Source organism: Trachemys scripta, chromosome 3, assembly GCF_013100865.1.
Source record: "Trachemys scripta elegans isolate TJP31775 chromosome 3, CAS_Tse_1.0, whole genome shotgun sequence".
In the NCBI taxonomy this organism is placed as follows: domain Eukaryota; kingdom Metazoa; phylum Chordata; order Testudines; family Emydidae; genus Trachemys; species Trachemys scripta.
This window is the reverse complement of record NC_048300.1, coordinates 61,609,172-61,626,049: the sequence shown is the minus strand read 5'-3', so window position 1 is coordinate 61,626,049 and position 16,878 is coordinate 61,609,172. Positions and strand designations below refer to the sequence as shown.

At 40.5% G+C, this 16,878-nt stretch overlaps 1 protein-coding gene across 6 annotated transcripts in view; it reads left to right on the top strand.

The window, feature by feature from the left end:
* LTBP1 (latent transforming growth factor beta binding protein 1) overlaps nucleotides 1-16,878 on the top strand; it is a 324,664-nt gene that overhangs the window by 245,938 nt on the left and 61,848 nt on the right. For all 6 annotated transcript variants that reach the window (XM_034764910.1, XM_034764911.1, XM_034764912.1 and 3 more), the window contains 2 exons: nucleotides 260-385; nucleotides 10,234-10,359. In XM_034764910.1, the coding sequence (XP_034620801.1) occupies nucleotides 260-385; nucleotides 10,234-10,359 (252 nt within the window). The remainder of the gene's footprint in view (nucleotides 1-259; nucleotides 386-10,233; nucleotides 10,360-16,878) is intronic.

The window sequence follows — 16,878 nt, the reverse complement described above, 5'->3', positions numbered from 1 at the left end:
TTCACTCTAGTAAACATATTCTTACTGATTTAGCACTTTCACCCATGGCTGAAAACGGATCATGTATGACAACTGAAGCATACTTCTGCTAACAGGTATCAGCATTCCTCACATACATTTTGACAGTTTAACTGACCATCATTAACCAATGTAAATAGGTTGTGGCAATATGCCAAACACTAATGCACATTGGAATCAACTGCAAAAGCAATATTAGAGAAGTTTAAAACATTTTACAACTCTGCTCTGTATTTTCCAGATATCAATGAATGTGAAGGATCTGAACTCTGTTTGCCACATGGGGAATGCCTAAATACAGATGGTTCTTTCCTTTGCATTTGTGAGCAAGGCTTTTCAGTTTCTACAGATGGCCAAACATGTGAAGGTGAGATGAGTAGTGATACCAAAGTGAATTTCACCCTGTAGCCATATGCCACAGAAATGATTTTTTGTAGTTTAAGTGCTTATGTTGCTAAAAACATTTCAAACAACATAAAAGCTGTTGTCTTCCTCATTTGAAGCACCTAAAGCTGCGTTACATTTTTTAAAGAGAATCTAGAGAACTAAGTATTAAATGCTATGCTAATGCAATATTGAATGTGCATAGTTAGTCACAAGAAGTTAAGAAATGCAAAAATTAAAGGCCAGATTCTTGCTCATGTAAGTGATCCCATTGATTGTATGAAACTAGTTGGGTAAATAAGGTGGTCACAATTTGGCTGTAAGATTCCAAAACCAACATTAATATAGCAACCTTGCATATAAAGTATTTGGTGTTTTATATTCTTATTTTTCTGGTAAACATGTAGCTTAATATTACTGTTCGTGTCATAAAATGTATAGTATGAAATGTACAGAACAAGCAGCAAGACTGAGTGAATGTTAGAAACTCAACTTCTGCTTTTCTTGTCTTTTGGTGACTAACTGTGGAACCTTAATGCTTTATAATATTTAATAAATTAAACTGCAATGTGTGGGGGATTTAATTGAAAAAGGAAAGAAAGTGATGGAAGGAGAGAGAGAGAATAGAATAAAGAAATGGAAAAAGGTGAGGGAGAAGCAAGAAGACACACAGCTGTAAAGTGGGGAAACTATTCATAGCTGGAAAATGTTTCCTTTATTTTAAAATCCCATGGTGGGGGTGGAAGGAGAGAATTGGTCACAAAATGCACATAAATTAGAGGGAGTATTCAGACTCTTGGTAAGTTTTAAGTGTGACCATTATTGCTACAAAGTTTAGGCACCGTTAATTTAGGGCTTCTCAAATCTTTTAGCAGTAAAACCTTAACTTTTTAATGTTCTGATTGTTCTATTTTTGAAACAATAAAACCTTGTTTGTAATATGTTTAAAAATACAGACATGGAGAAAATATTCCTGCAGTAGAAATAAATCAAATTGGAAATCCTGGTTAATTTCTGTTTGCATGGGGCTATTTTAAAATCCTGTTTTAGTGCTTTAGACATTTTAAAATTTCTTTTCAGAGCTACAAATAGTTCTTCAAATTAGCATTTTCAATTTTAAACCAAACTCATACATCCCCCTCTTTTTTCCCCTCCCCCTTCTCACATGCATACACACACACATATGTAGATCTTTTTCATAAATGGTAGTAAAAACAGTTCCAGTAATAACAATGGTGAGAAACCTCAACCACAGGCATGGAAAGTTTGCAGATGAGGTGCACTTGGGGTTTTGTTTGGCTCCAACATAACAAAGTGTCCTGTTGCTGATTGAAAGCACACACTTGCCAGTGGTGCTGCTCTACTGTCCTTACGGCGAATTTAAAAAAAAGAGATTTATGATCCATAATACACAGAAAACATTATTTTTGCCATCAACAAAGCAAAAAGTAAAAGTTCCGCCAACCAGATTAAGAATGGACATTCATATAGATACATGGACTATTCAGTCCAGAAATATTGTGAAACATATAACAACGATTCAAGAGAAATAAAACCAAAATTAAACAATGCGAACAAACAACAAAACCAGCAGGCATCTTGAGAAGCAGTTCTAGAGAATGCACGAATAGCAGAAATACTGGATAGAGTTATAAGCAGCTTTTGTGTTGGAAACTAGGGGAGATGGACTTCAGACACCCAACCAGCTTCTCCACTCCAAATGTTAGTGTTGGAGGCCAATTAACCCATGTAAGCTTATTTACACATGGTGCCACCCCATCAGTCTACTCAGGGCTGGTACAAAGACCTTCTCTGCAGTGGAGAGGGCATGTGGAGACCTCCTGCTTGGTTACTGTATTCATTCCCCCCACCTTGTGAAAGATATACCGGGGGGGAAATTGAAGTAATTTTTGTCTAGCATATAATATACCTGCTGTAGTAATAGCTAATAAAGCCAAATATGCTGTTGGCAATGGGATATTGCTGTACTACCATGAAGAGATGGGAGTCAAATATTTAGAACTGGTATGGCACCAACCATCTTGTCAGTGCTCAGTAATTAATAGTAGCATGAACTGAAAGAGCCATGCTTTTCCTGCCATTAGAATAGCCTTGTCAAGTAGAGAAGAGACAGTGGATCTGAAGAGTTCTGGGGGTGGGATGCATTTTTATGATCTCAAACAATGAGAATACTTCAAAGTTCTCCCAGAATCCAGACTGCTAAAATTATTCATGTAAAATTGTGCAGGATATATAGACTCCATCCAGTGTTTAGCAGGGAAAGGGTTAAATGTCTTCAGTTTCTAAACAAGAACACTATAGTAGGTGTCTTCCTCACTGTAGAGGATAAGGAAGAAGTCAGAAAGGTTTAAACTAAACACTCTATACCACAAGAACAAAACAAAACTCTATGTTAAAGGAACATTATCAAGGTTGCAAAGTCAAACACTCAAAAAGTTCAGCAATGCCCGAATTAAACAACAACCTCAACTAAATAAAAACAGTAGCTACTAGTTTTAGGGGTCCCACAAAAACAATGAGGCAGTCTGGCTGGGTCTGTGCCAGTTAATTAACCAGACTATTCCTGGAGATGTGGTGGCATCATTCATGATGATGATTATGTGTACAAAGTTAATCTTAATTACAGACAAAAAGAGAGACAGATTTTTAACCAAATAGAAAAAGATGAAATCAGAAGATTGATATCCAGGCATCTAAATAATATTTATAAACAATGGAGAGTAAAATAAAAAGTGCAAAACCCATTAACCATGATTCACAGGTAACTGGTGATGTATATGGGATACAGATCAGGCAGTATATTTGACACTGGGAAATGTACTTTAATAACTTGACTAAGCAAGGCTGCTTATAGTCTCCTGAAGCAGTAATAATCCTTTTCATTTATAATTGGCTGCTGTATGCAATCATTTTAATTTTAAAAAATAATGAAAATGTAAAGATCTAAATCTGAAAAAAGCTTTCAAGCAGACACCAATCACTTCAGTTCTGGTTTTTGAATGTCCATAATTTTCAGAATTCAGTTTAACATAAAATTAAAAAAAAAAAAACCTATAACATTCCAGGTACTGTAAGAGGATGTGGCTTCCAGCTGCGGAAGCTACTGTTCTTCACACTAGTTGCCTTTGTGAATTTTACTTCTAGATAAGTGAACGAGAATAGCTGTTTATATCATCAGAGTAGGGACTAACTGGATTTAGCTGCCTTTAGTAATGTGGAAAGAAGATTTTCCATCTCTCTGGGTTGTTTTCTTACAAGTTCAGATGTTTTCTGGAAAGTTAAAAACAACAACATAAGATGATTAAGGAGCTTGTGTGGTTTAATCCTGGTCTTGAGTCTTTATGGCTATTGGCCAAAGTAAACTGCACAGCTGTGTAGACTCTACCCTCTTCCAAGGAGTAAATCAAACCTTTGTAGTAACTGTGGTATTCCATCACTGCCCCCTTCCCAGGAGCTGAATCTGGTGATCAGGCTTGACAGAGTTTCCTAATAAGGAGACTCTTGGAAGTAACATTGGGGGACTCATTAGCTTTCCATTGAGCTTGTTGAGATTCTTGCAAACGTTCTTCCCTAGCCGACTGTTGGCCAGCTTCGGCAGCAATAAGTCATGGCAGCATCCTCGGTGCTAAGCAGCAGCCCTGTCCTGATACCTAAGCCTCTCCTCTAGTCCTGGCAACTCTCAATTCTGTCCCCAGCGCCACCCCAGTGCCTCTTCTGGGACACCCCACCCCCAGCATCTCCCCTCTCTGTGCCAAGAACCGACACACACGTAGTAGCTCCCAACACCTCTAAGTGCTACCATAACATGTTTGTATCTTTCAGCCCACCGGAGCTCCCCACCCTCTCTGCTCCTTCCCTACTCCACTTGGTATCTGTCATCCTTCTGAGCTGTCGGGGGACTTTGGTGAAGAATAGATCTTTCTAAAACAAAAAAAAATGGAAATTCATACACAAAAACCACTATATTGTGTATCAGTTAAGGCTATTGTACACACAAAATACCTACCACAAACCTCAACATTGGGGAAATGAGAAGTTACGTGATTAAAAATACATAATTTCTACCCCTCCATCCAGACACCTTACTCCATCCAGACACTTACATAGCCATTGTTCACCACAGACCACACATCACAACCTTAACTGGGCCCTTGCTGGGAAGAGGAGGAGGTTTTGGGAAGGAGGAGCAGGAACTCTGGCACTCCTCTGGGGCCATGGGTATGGTCCAGTAAATGTGCAAGTGAATTCCTCCAATGCAGTGTGCAACGGCCATCATCACAGACATACTAGACCTCAACTTAAATAATATTCTGCCGTGAAGTTGGAAACTCCATCCTTGACCTGTCAAAAATAAACCCAGAATAAATGCATGGCACTTTCCAAAATGGGCCACCTTTTTGGTGAATACTTAATGGTTTTCTAGCAAGCTTTGACACCCCTCTCACATGTGCTGAAGTAAACAGATTGGGGTCCTCGCCATAATGTATCCACCCTGACCATGAGGCTAAAGCAGTGACCCAGAACTTGAATGGAAAACAGAGAAACCTCTTCCTTAAGCCAGAGATGCACATCACCATCACCACATGAAATAGCCACCCAGCAATACTTCACGTGGCCATCTAAACACTGTATTCAAAATCCTAGTTATTCTAACTGCCCCCTCATCGTTACTGTTATTGTTATTTATTAGGAGTATTATGGAAGTACCTAGAGGTCTCAGCCAATATTGAGGCTCTTTTGTGCTAGGCACTATACTGTACAAACATGTAGAAGGAAGCAGTCCCTGCCCTGGAAAACTTACAATCTGAATAGAATTCAGTGCAATTTAAGCAGATACCTAAATTTAATCACATCTTTAGGTGCTTTCCTGAAAGCAAAGTTTCCCTTAATTTGGACTCAAGTGCTTTGCTGAATAGGTATAGGCTTAAGTACATGCTTAAATATTTTGCTGATTTGAGGCATTCCTTTTAAAGATCTTGTTATGCAGGGACTCAGTCCTGCACTCATTACTCAGATAAAACTCTTACTGATTTCAGATCAGTAGGAGTTTTGATTAAGGAATGCAGAACTGGCATTGGATTTTGAAATATATCATAATTACAAAGCTACATTTTAATTGTATAGACATATGGTATCTTCGTTACTTATGTTCCCCCACTTTTGTCTCCATGTAGCAAGATGTTTGCCCATTACAAGCCACATGCTTTACAGGGTGATTAAAGCAACAAATGCCCTTTCCGGCTGTAAAACAGGAGGCCTTTGAGTGAGCTGTCTAGACAAGGAAAAATATTTGGTGCTTGGACCCTCTCTGTAGGTTCCCAGTCACTCACTGTATGAGTCAGTCATGTTCAGACTGTGTACTTTTAAAAACAAAATCATCCTCTGTGGATGTGTTATATATTTAATTAGGACACTTGTTGCAATGATGGATTTTGTTTCTGCTGCTTTTCAGTCAATGACCTCACTTTACCTTTTGAGAACAGACTTATATGATCCTTTCCCATCTGTTTTCTTTAATATATAGCTATTAAGAAAAAAGGATACTGTAATTTATACAATTTTAAATCCCTAGTTCTTGTCTTCTCTATGTAGACTTTTAATAGGATAACTGTGTTCTGTGGCTCAGGAATCCCTGTTATTAAATTGTAACTGGCCACTGGAAATGTATGCAGTGCATTGCTTTGTATTGTCTTATACACTTGGCTCTCCATCCTATATTCCTTACTCAGACAGAATTCTCATTTGACCTGAATGGAAGTTTTGTCTGAATAAAGAGTGCAAGATCATGACCTTTTTCTAAGACCACGTGTACAAAACTCTGCAAACCACAATATGAGGTTAACAGATAAAATAAGATCTTATTCTCAGTAGAAAGAAGAGACAGTCAGAAAAGTGCATCTGTAAGTGCATGTATCCTGGGTCTCTCATAGTACACTTGCTTTTGCTTTTCTGACTATAGTGGATACATCTTTAATAATAATTGTCCTATGGTTATGGTGATTGGTTAGGAGATGGAAGTATTTGGAATGCAAGACAAGTTTTTGACCTCTCAACCTTGATCATGTTTCTTTAACACTATAATACAGACACACGTATTGGCTACTCTTACTGCTCTGTTTATTTTACTGATTTTTTTGTTGTGATGTTGAACAGTTCAATAACCAATTTTTTGACAGACCATTCCCATTCCTATTATCACATTCAATTCCTGTGAGATAAATGTATTAATGATAGTATTCTTTACCAAAGACAAATAACCATTTTCAAGATTAATTACTGTGGTATTTTTCCTTGATCTGTTTAATAAATCAAGATAAAAAGAATTATATTAAAAACATGTATTGGCAAAAATCAATCGTCTATTGACTAACTACTGATAAAGTCTTATTATCGCATGTTTCCAAGTAATATTACCTTCAATAGTAAAATATTCTTGTGGCAATCCAAGCTATAAGTGAAAAAAATTATACCAAATACAATAATAAATATAACAATAAAAGTATTTCTAAATTTCAGAGCAATGTTGGAAACTTTACATTAACATAAGTATACATTTTACACATACTTACATAAGTTTTATATACATTAATAGAGAGGATAATTAAACAGAACAGCTTAGGAGAGAAAGTGGTAAATTCTCCACCACTTGGAGTCTTTAGAACAAGATTAGGTATCTTTCTAAAAGATACATTGTGGTGGAACTAGAAAGTATTGAGCTTCATGCAGGAATCACTGGGTGAAGTTCTGACCTACGGTATGTTATAAAGGAGGTCAGACTAGATCGGCGTAGGCAACCTATGGCACGTGAGCTGATTTTCAGTGGCACTCACACTGCCCGGATCCTGGCCACTGGTCCAGGGGGCTCTGCATTTTAATTTAATTTTAAATTAAGCTTCTTAAACATTTTAAAAGCCTTATTTACTTTACATACAATAGTTTAGTTATATATTATAGACTTATAGAAAGAGACCTTCTAAAAATGTTAAAATGTATTACTGGCCCGCAAAACCTTAAATTACAGTGAATAAATGAAGACTCGGCACGCCACTTCTGAAAGGTTGCCGACCCCTAGACTAGATGAACAGAGTAATCCCTTCTGGCCGTAGAAGTCTATGAGGAAGACTCTCCACCCGCTCCAGTCCCTTTATGCCATGTAAAGAGGCCGAAACAGCATAGAGGGGCTCTGAAGGTCCTAGATCCAGCTGAGGGAAAATTCCTTTAGAACACCATCTGAGGCAGACAACAAGAGGCTGTTCTCCAAGTACTCCTTCACAAGACTCTGCACAGGGATGGGAGTGGGGCTATGAGTGGGATGGGTGTGTTGGGTGGAACCATAGCCTGTAGCACTGCAGAGATTCTGGGTAGTACTGCTGCCATAGGCAGGCAGTGAACGCATAGGCGCCGACTCCATGGTTGCTGCGGGGCTGGAGAACCCCCGGGGAAAAATTAGTGGGTGCTCCACACCCACCGGCAGCCAAGCTCCCCCTGCTCCCACCCCCTCCTCCTTCCCTGAGCATAGCCTCCCCGCTCCTCCCCCTCGCAGCGCTTCCTGCCCGCTGCCTAACAGCTGTTTGGCGGCACTTAGGACTTTCCAGGAGGGAGGGGAACTAGTGGGGATGTGGTGCTCTTGGGGGAGGAGGCGGTAAAGAGGCAAGGCAGGGGCGGGGACTTTGGGGAAGGGGGTGGAATTGGGGCGGGGTGGGGCAGGGGTGGGGCCAAGGGTGGGGGGGATCGAGCACCCATGGGGCAGAGGGGAACTCGGAGCCTATGAGTGAAAGGCTGCCAAAATTTAGGCAGCCATTGAGGGATAGTGATCAAGTGATTCAGAGACCTTAGATTTCCTTGACCCCTTTCAATTGGACTTTAGATCTGGGTATTTTTAAGAGATTTTATTGATATAATTGCTCAATGATCTCTTTCGGGAGATGAACAAGGTGTATCTTTCCTGATTTTTTTAGGCCTTTGGTATTGTAAATGATGAGGTGTTGTTGACATCTCCGAACACTGGGAGAGGTAGACAGAGCTGCACTTGAATGTCTCCATTCTTTCCTTCCTGAGATTTACCAAAGAGTAACATTGTGGAAATGCTTATCTGTCCAAAGGATTCTCTTCTATGGGGTGGTTCAAAGTTCTGTTTCGTCAACTTTCCAGCCGAATGAATATGTAAGGCCTTTAGTGGAGATAGCGAGAATGAGTATAGGTGCCATCAATATGAGGTTGCTCGGGAAAGAGATGTTGAATTCCATTCCCAGGGGTTTTTTTTCTTGGAATCCTTCTGTAATTTACTTTTTTCTCAGTTTCTGTATGTTTTAATGTGCACAACTAATTTCACATACAGCTACAGCCTAAACTTGGCGCTTTTTATAAATTAAAAAGAATCACTTCGTTCACCACTGAAATTCAGCCACCTCAGCAGCAGAACACTGAAGGTGTTTCACAGTGGACAGCATCACTACTCAACATTTACAATAGCTTTTAGAAACGGAATGCAGAAATAACTTCTCCATTTGAAATTGCAGGGGTGATTTAAGATGGCAGAATGTAATAACCCAAACTGGGATTTAGCCAGGATACTGGGGTTAACATTCTTACTCCTGAAAAACATGCCGTGAGATTTTTAATGACCACAAGTGGTCAGGACTTTGGTTTTAGGTCTTATTTTGAATGGAGATTAATATATTCACAGTACTCATAATACACTTATGATACCAGACTGCTCTCTGCCACAAGAGAGCAATTGAGTCAGTCAGGAGAGCAGACTTACTCAGCACAGTACTCTAGGATGCTCACTAGGGAGGGCAACAAACCAAAAATAGGAGCTACACACTAAGACCTCAATTCTGAAAATACTTCTGCACCTTAAAAATTTGACACACCTGAATAAGGCTGTTCATTTGTATAAATCTACAGAATTAGTGCCTAAAGGCCCGATCTGCAAATCTTTATTACTGGCACCTGTGCAGAAGGCCAACATAAATAAATGGAGATATACCTATCTCATAAAGCTGGAAGGGACCCTGAAAGGTCATTGAGTCCAGGCCCCTGCCTTCACTAGCAGGACCAAGTACTGATTTTGCCCCAGATTGAAGGGGCAAAGGATTGAACTCACAACCCTGGGTTTAGCAGGCCAGTGTTCAAACCACTGAGCTATTCCTCCCCCTAAACATAAGGTCCATACTACTCTTTAAGTCCCACTTATGCGCTCAAAAGCACATGCTTATGTTCCATTGATTTCAATGAGACTTAAATACTTTTTTTAAAGTTAAGCATGTGTGTTGCTGAATTAGGGCCTCAGTGTGCTGGCCTTTTCCACAGGCATGAACTTCACCCATATTTTTTACTATTTAATACTAAAATGATGGACACCATAGAAAACACTAAAAGAGAGAGATCCATTTACAAGTATTGTATTATTTACAGTGATTTTTATTGGATCAAGCTCTAATATTGTGGAGAGGGAGATGGCTAGAATTTGCCAGTCCTGCATAAAATGTCGCCCATAAATTAAATTTAGGAAGTTGTTGTTTCAGTGTTTGTCTATCTGCATGCAGCTGTTATAATAGAGTAAATCTGAAGCATGTATGTGCATCGCTATTATTATATTGTTCTAGAAAAGTGCACTTATAGATGCTCATAAGTTAATTATCTGTAGAGTATTATGTGACTAGTGATATTTTTGTTTCTTGTCCTTTGTGTTTGTTTCCCTTAACATCTACAGATACACTAACTGTATCTACTTGTAGAGATGTAATTGTCTACCTGTCAAACTGCCTTTGTATTGTGTCTGATGTTAAAATGTCTTATTTGCAGATGTTGATGAATGTTTTAACAACACTCTATGTGGCAGTCATGGGTTCTGTGAAAATACACCTGGTTCCTACCGCTGCCTCTGTTACCAGGGGTATCAGGATCCACAGGATGGCCAAGGGTGTGTGGGTGAGTTTTTAGATTTTATAATCAATACTGCATCACCCCAGTGATGAAAAACTGATTTAAAAGAAAATTTATTTCTTCATAAAATTATTTGTCTTCCATCATTTTGTGTTAAATTTGCACCATTTCAGAGTAACACAGGACTCAAATATGTCTTTCTCACTAAACCCAGTAAACCATGTGGGTACTTACTGTGTATCTGTTTAAGGAGAACCTGTTTTTAGGATTGGAATGGAAACCAACCGCAAATAAGCTGAGCCACTCCTTTTATCTATTTAAAAAAAAACCCACTATTTCTGCAAATGTCAGGCCATTCACAAATATAAATCATAATGGATTGAAATTAATACTTCAGCTTATTTAAGTGCAACATCTGTTTAGTCTCTTAGTTGACTAGCCAGAACTCTGTACTACCTCCTACAGGAAATATAGTCTGGCGTGTGGTACAGCCTGTCTGAGTTAAACAGCATACCTCCTTAGAAACAGTATGTTTGAACAGGTTTTAACATTACCTTCAAGCTCCAGGAAAGACACCTATCACTGTGAAAAGATGTGAGAATTCCATAAATGTGTAAATATTGTAGATTTCTCCAGTGAGTAATAGATTTACAAATCTGTTGTTAATAGTGGTAGTTGGACCTGAGCACCATCTGAGGCAGCACAAGTCACTAATATAAAATTAATACCAGATCAACAAAAGGTATTCATTAAGCAATTTCTTCAAACTAGATTCAGGATGAAACACATTTGCCAGTAACACTAAGCTGAATGAAAACAGAGGGGAGTGAAAGAGTGGCAAAAAAAAGTTGTTTTTTTTAATATATATTCAGTAAAAAATGGTTTTACTGAAAAATTATTCTGGTCCTCTTTTGGGGCTCAGCTTGCAAGGTGCTGAGTATTCTAACCCCCATTTAAACAGAAAAACAGAGTTTTAGACCTTAAATTATTTTTCATTAAAATGCGACATTTACTCCTATTACAATCTGGTGTGGGAGCACTACTACAGAGAGAGCCAGTGCTGCTTTTGAAATTTATTTCAGTGTGACAGACCCGATTCACAGCACTCCCTTCACACAACTCAGGCAGGCAGCACAAAGAGAGCTTTGGAGGGGATTCCTTAGGACCGAAAACTATCAATAACTGGAGGGAAATCCATAGAAGCCATAAAGCCAGCATAGCTGGCTCCTGTGCTACCCATCCATTGCAGCCCTAAAATAATATGGGATAAGGGAGAGTGGCCAGAGTTCATGGTGTCCAACTGTTCCCAGATGATGGGAACCAAGGCCAGTATTAGAACAATAATGGACATAAAATTAGGGAGGCATAACCAACAAGCCCCACCCTTGTCGAGAGGCTACACAACAGAAAACCCAATAATAATGGGGGATTTGAACTATCCCCATATTGACTGGGTACATGTCACCTCAGGGCAGGATGCAGAAATATAATTGCTAGATACCATTAATGACTGCTTCTTGGAGCAGCTAGTCCTGGAAGCCCCTAGGGGAGAGGCAATTCTTGATCTAGTCCTAAGTGGAGCACAGATTCTGGTTCAAGAGGAGAATTTAGCTGAACCACTTAGTAATAGCTATTATAATGTATTTAAATTTAACATCCTTGTAGGGAAGGAAAATACCAAAGAAACCCACCACAATAGCATTTAACTTCAAACACAAAAATGAGGAGGCTAATTAAATAGAAAGTAAAAGGAACAGTCACAATAGTGAAATATGCCTGCAAGCTGCATGGAAACTATCTAAAAACAACATAATACCATCTCAAACTAAATGTATACCTCCAAGTCAAAAACAAACAAAAACAGTAAGTAGACAAAAAAATGCCACCATGGCTAAATGACAGTGTAAAAGAGGCAGTTAGAGACAAAAAGATCTTCTTTAAAATTGGAAGGGAAATCCTACTGAGGAAAATAGAAAGGAGTATAAACTCTGGCAAGTGAAGGGTAAAAATATAATTAGGCCAAAAAAGAATTTTAAGAACAACTAGCAAAAGAGAAGAATTAACAGAAAAAAATTCTTTAAGTACATCAGAAGCAGGAAGCCACTGGACGATTGAGGAGCTAAAGGAGCACACAAGGAAGACAAAGCTGTTGCAGAGAAGCTAAATGAATTATTTGCATTGGTCTTCACTGCAGAGGATATGAGGAAGATTCCCACAGCTGAGCCATTCTTTTTAGGTGACAAATATGAAGAACTGTCCCAGATTGAGGTGTCAATAGAGGAGTTTGGGGAATAAATTGATAAATTAAATGGTAATAAATGACCAGGACCAGATGATGTTCACCCAAGAGTTCTAAAGGAACTCAAATATGAAATTGTAGAATTACTAACTGTGATAATAGCAGTTTTAAAGCAGCCTCTGTACCAGATGTCTGGAGGGTAGCTAATGTAATGGCAATTTTTAAAAAAGGCTTCAGAGACAATCCTGGCAACGGTAAGCCTAGCTTCAGTACCAGGCAAATTGGCTGAAGCTATAGTAAAGAACAGAATTATCAGACACATAAATGAACATAATACTTTGAGGAAGAGTCAATACAGTTTTTGTAAAGAGAAAGCATGCTTTACCAATCTATTGGAATTCTCTGAGGGTGTGAATGAGCATGTGGACAAAGGCAATCCAGTTGATATAATGTATTTGGACTTTCAGAAAGCCTTTGACAAGGTGCCTCACCAAAGGCTCTTTAGCAAAGTAAGCAGTCATGGGATAAGAGGAAAGGTCCTGTCATGGATCAGCAACTGGTTAAAAGGTAGGAAGAAAAGGGTAGGAATAAATTGTCAGTTTTCACAGTGGACAGAATTAAATAATGGGGTCCCACAAGGATCTATACTGGGACCTGTGCTGTTCAACATACTCATAAATGATGTGGAAAAGGGGCTAACTGTGTGATGGCAAAGTTTGCAGACGATACAAAATTACTCAGGATAGTTAAGTCCAAAGCTGACTGCAAAGAGTTTAAAAGGGATCTCTCACTAAACTGAGTGACTGGACAACAAAATGGCAGATTACATTCAATGTTGATGAGTGCAAAGTAAAGCACATTTGAAAACATAATCCCAACTATACATATAAAATGATTGGGTCTAAATAAGCTGTTTTCACTCAAAAAAGACATCACTGTGGATAGCTCTCTGAAAACATCTGCTCAATGTGCAACTTCAGTCAAAAAAGCCAACAGACTATTAGGAGCCATTAGGAAAGGAATAAATAATAAAACAGAAAATATCATAATGCCACTATATAAATCCATGGTACACTCACATCTTGAATACTGTGTTCCATTCTGGTCCCCCCATCTCAAAAAGATATATTAGAATTGGAAAAAGTACAGAGAAGGGCAACAAAATTATTAGGGGTATAGAACAACTTACAAAGGAGAAGAGATTAAAAAGACTGAGATTGTTCAGTTTAGAAAAGAGATGACTAAAGAGGGAAACAATAGAAGTCTATAAAATGGTGAATGGCTTGGAGAAAGTGAATAAGGAAGTGTTATTTACTCCCTTCACCTAATACAAGAACCAGGGGTAACTCAATGAAATTAAGAGGCAGCAGGTTTAAAACAAACCAAAGGAAGTACTTCTTCACACAACGCACAGTCAATCTGTGGAACTCATTGCCAGGGGATGTTGAGAAAGCCAAAAATATACATGGGTTCAAAAAAGAGTTAGATAAATTCATAGAGGATAGCAGAGCCAGTGCTAGCCCATTGAGAGCCTAAGCAGAAATATTTTTGCCCTCCCACGACAATACTAAAACAAGCAAGTTCTTATAATAAAAAGCAAATTGCGGGGGGGTGGGGGGAGTGCTCTTGATCTGCTCAGGGCCTTAAGAAATTGCTTAGTCTGCTTATGGGGCTAGTGCCAGCTCTGGAGAATAAGTCCATCAACTGCCAGAAGCTGGAACTGGTTGACAATGGATGGGTCACTTGATAATAGCCCTGTTCTGTTTATTCCCTCTGAAGCACTTGGCACTGACCACTCTCAGAAGACAGGATACTGGGCTAGATCAGTGGTTCTCAACCAGGACCTCGGCGCCCTGGAGGGCTGCGAGCAGCTTTCAGGGGGTCCGCTAAGCAAGGTCAGCATTAGACTCGCTGGGGCCCAGGACAGAAAGCCAAAGCCCGGGACCCTGAGCCCCTCCACATAGGGTTGAAGCCTGAGCAACTTAGCTTCATGGGGGCCCCTGTGGCCTGGGGCCCCAGGCAATTGCCCTGCTTGCTACCTCTTAACGCTGGCCCTGGCTTTTATATGCAGAAAACCAGTTGTTGTGGCACAGGTGGGCCATGGATTTTTGATAGCATATTGGGTTGGGCCTCCGCAAAAAAAGGTTGAGAACCTCTGGGCTAGATGGACCATTGGTCTGACCCAGTATGGTCATTCTTATGTTGTGTTCTCCCTCCACTACACTGGATGTATCTCACTCACAGCAGAGAATCTGGCCTTATGAACTGTTCTTAAAACAGATTGGCCTTTGTACACAATTTGTACTTCATTAGAACTGTATCATGACTGTTCAGTTTATGGCTTTTATCAGATTCTGCTTCAAGCTGTCAATAGGCCTTTTCAACTTAGTTTGTACTTTATTTCTCTAAGGATTCATAGAAATAGAAAAAAGACCTTTATTGTTGTGCATTCTCTTTCACATAAATTAATTTGTGGGATAAAATCATAATTTGTAAAGAGTTCTGATTTTTAACTCTTTACTGATAGAAACCTGAGAGAGGTTACTGGTTATATCAGGGGTGGGCAAACTTTTTTGGCCCGGGGGCCACATCTGAGTGAGTGTAATTGCATGCAGGGCCACGAATGTAGGACTGGTGCAGGGGGTTGGGGTGCAGGAGGGAGTGCGGTGTGCAGAAAAGGGCTCAGGGTAAGGGGTTGGGGCACAGGAGGGATGCGGGGTGTACAAGGGGTCTCAGGGCTGGGTGTTGGGGACTCAGGGTGGGGGGTTGGGGTGCAGGAGTGGGGTGCAGGAGTGGTGCGGCAGGGGGCTCAGCGCAGGGAGCTGGGGTGCAGGAGGGGTTCAGGGTGCAGGCTCCGGTCCGGCGCCGCTTATCTTGAGCGGCTCCAGGATGGCAGCGGCATGCAGCAGGGCTCAGGCAGGCTCCCTGCTTACCCTAGCCCCGTGCCATGACACTCCTGGAAGCAGCCGGCACCACATCCCCGCGGCCCCTGGAGGGGGCAGAGGGCTCTGTGCGCTGCCCTCACCTGCGAGTACCTTCCCCGAAGCTCCCATTGGCCACGGTTCCCCGTTCCCAGCCAATGGCATTGGGAGCTGCGAGGGGCGGTGCCTGCAGGTGAAGGCAGTGCACAGAGCCCTCTGCCTCTCTCCCCTCCCCCAACCCCTCCCCGGGGACGCAGGGCTGTGGTGCCAGCCACTTTCGTGAGCGGTGCGGGGCCCGTGGCGCCACGGGGGTTGCAATCCCGCGGGACAGATCCAAAACCCTGACAGGTCAGATCCAGCCCGTGGGCCGTAGTTTGCCCACCCCTGGGTTATATGGTATATGGATAACTCCTGATACCACTCACATCAATGGCAAAAATTCCCAATGACTTCAATAGGACTAGGAGCTGACTCTAAAAATCAGAATGCATAAATGCTTTTTAAAGCAAATATCTGTCTATTTCTTAGTTAATGGCTTGGGGGGGGTTATTATTAAACATGTTGACAGTTTGCTTTAGTTTTTCTGTGCCTGCAACTTCTAGTTTGACCTTGTTGAGACCCTGATGCCACTGAAGTCAGCAGAACTATTCAGGTGCTTAAAATGAAGCAGATGCATAATAGTTTGCAGGTTCAGATCCGACTGAGCTCTGTATTCTGAATAGGAGTCATTTGCACAGTATAGCCCATCAGTCATGAAGCAGTGAGTATTTCCTTGATTTTTATATAGTTTATTTTATAACAACTGGGTGTTGCCAACTAGTAGACGTCTGTGGTTACCTACAGAATTATGGAGGTATCAGTAGTGACTACATAGTAAAGATTGCATTGAGAATTTAAATAACAATAGGGATAAAATCCCTATCTTAAACAAATGATTTCATTGAGTTTCCAAATTCTGCACACTATCTCTTCCTGGGCAAAGGGAGTTTTCTATAATGTTTCCTCTGCCAGCGTTACTAAATCTTTTAGAAAACAAATACTTTAAAATGCTCTCTTACAAATATGGTCCTGACAACCCTCACCTTTGTTCAACTCCCTTTAGCTAGACAACCGCAGCTCCTACAAACTCCAAGCTAAACATGCACATTCTGATAATGTCTCCCAAGTGGGCCAGTTGGGAATTTATATGTAAAACATTCTAAATGATCCTCCTAATTTGGCAAAACCTATTCTAGTAATGCCCGGAGTACCTAGAGCTCTCCCATTCCATGAGCTACTTCTCTTTTTTGTTACCGCCTGCTTTCCTCCATGGTTGTGTTCAGCAAATGGCTCCAAGAAGACAGACTGGGCTGCTCCAGGAGCTGGGGGATGGATATATCCAGTTCCTCACTATCATACCCAAAC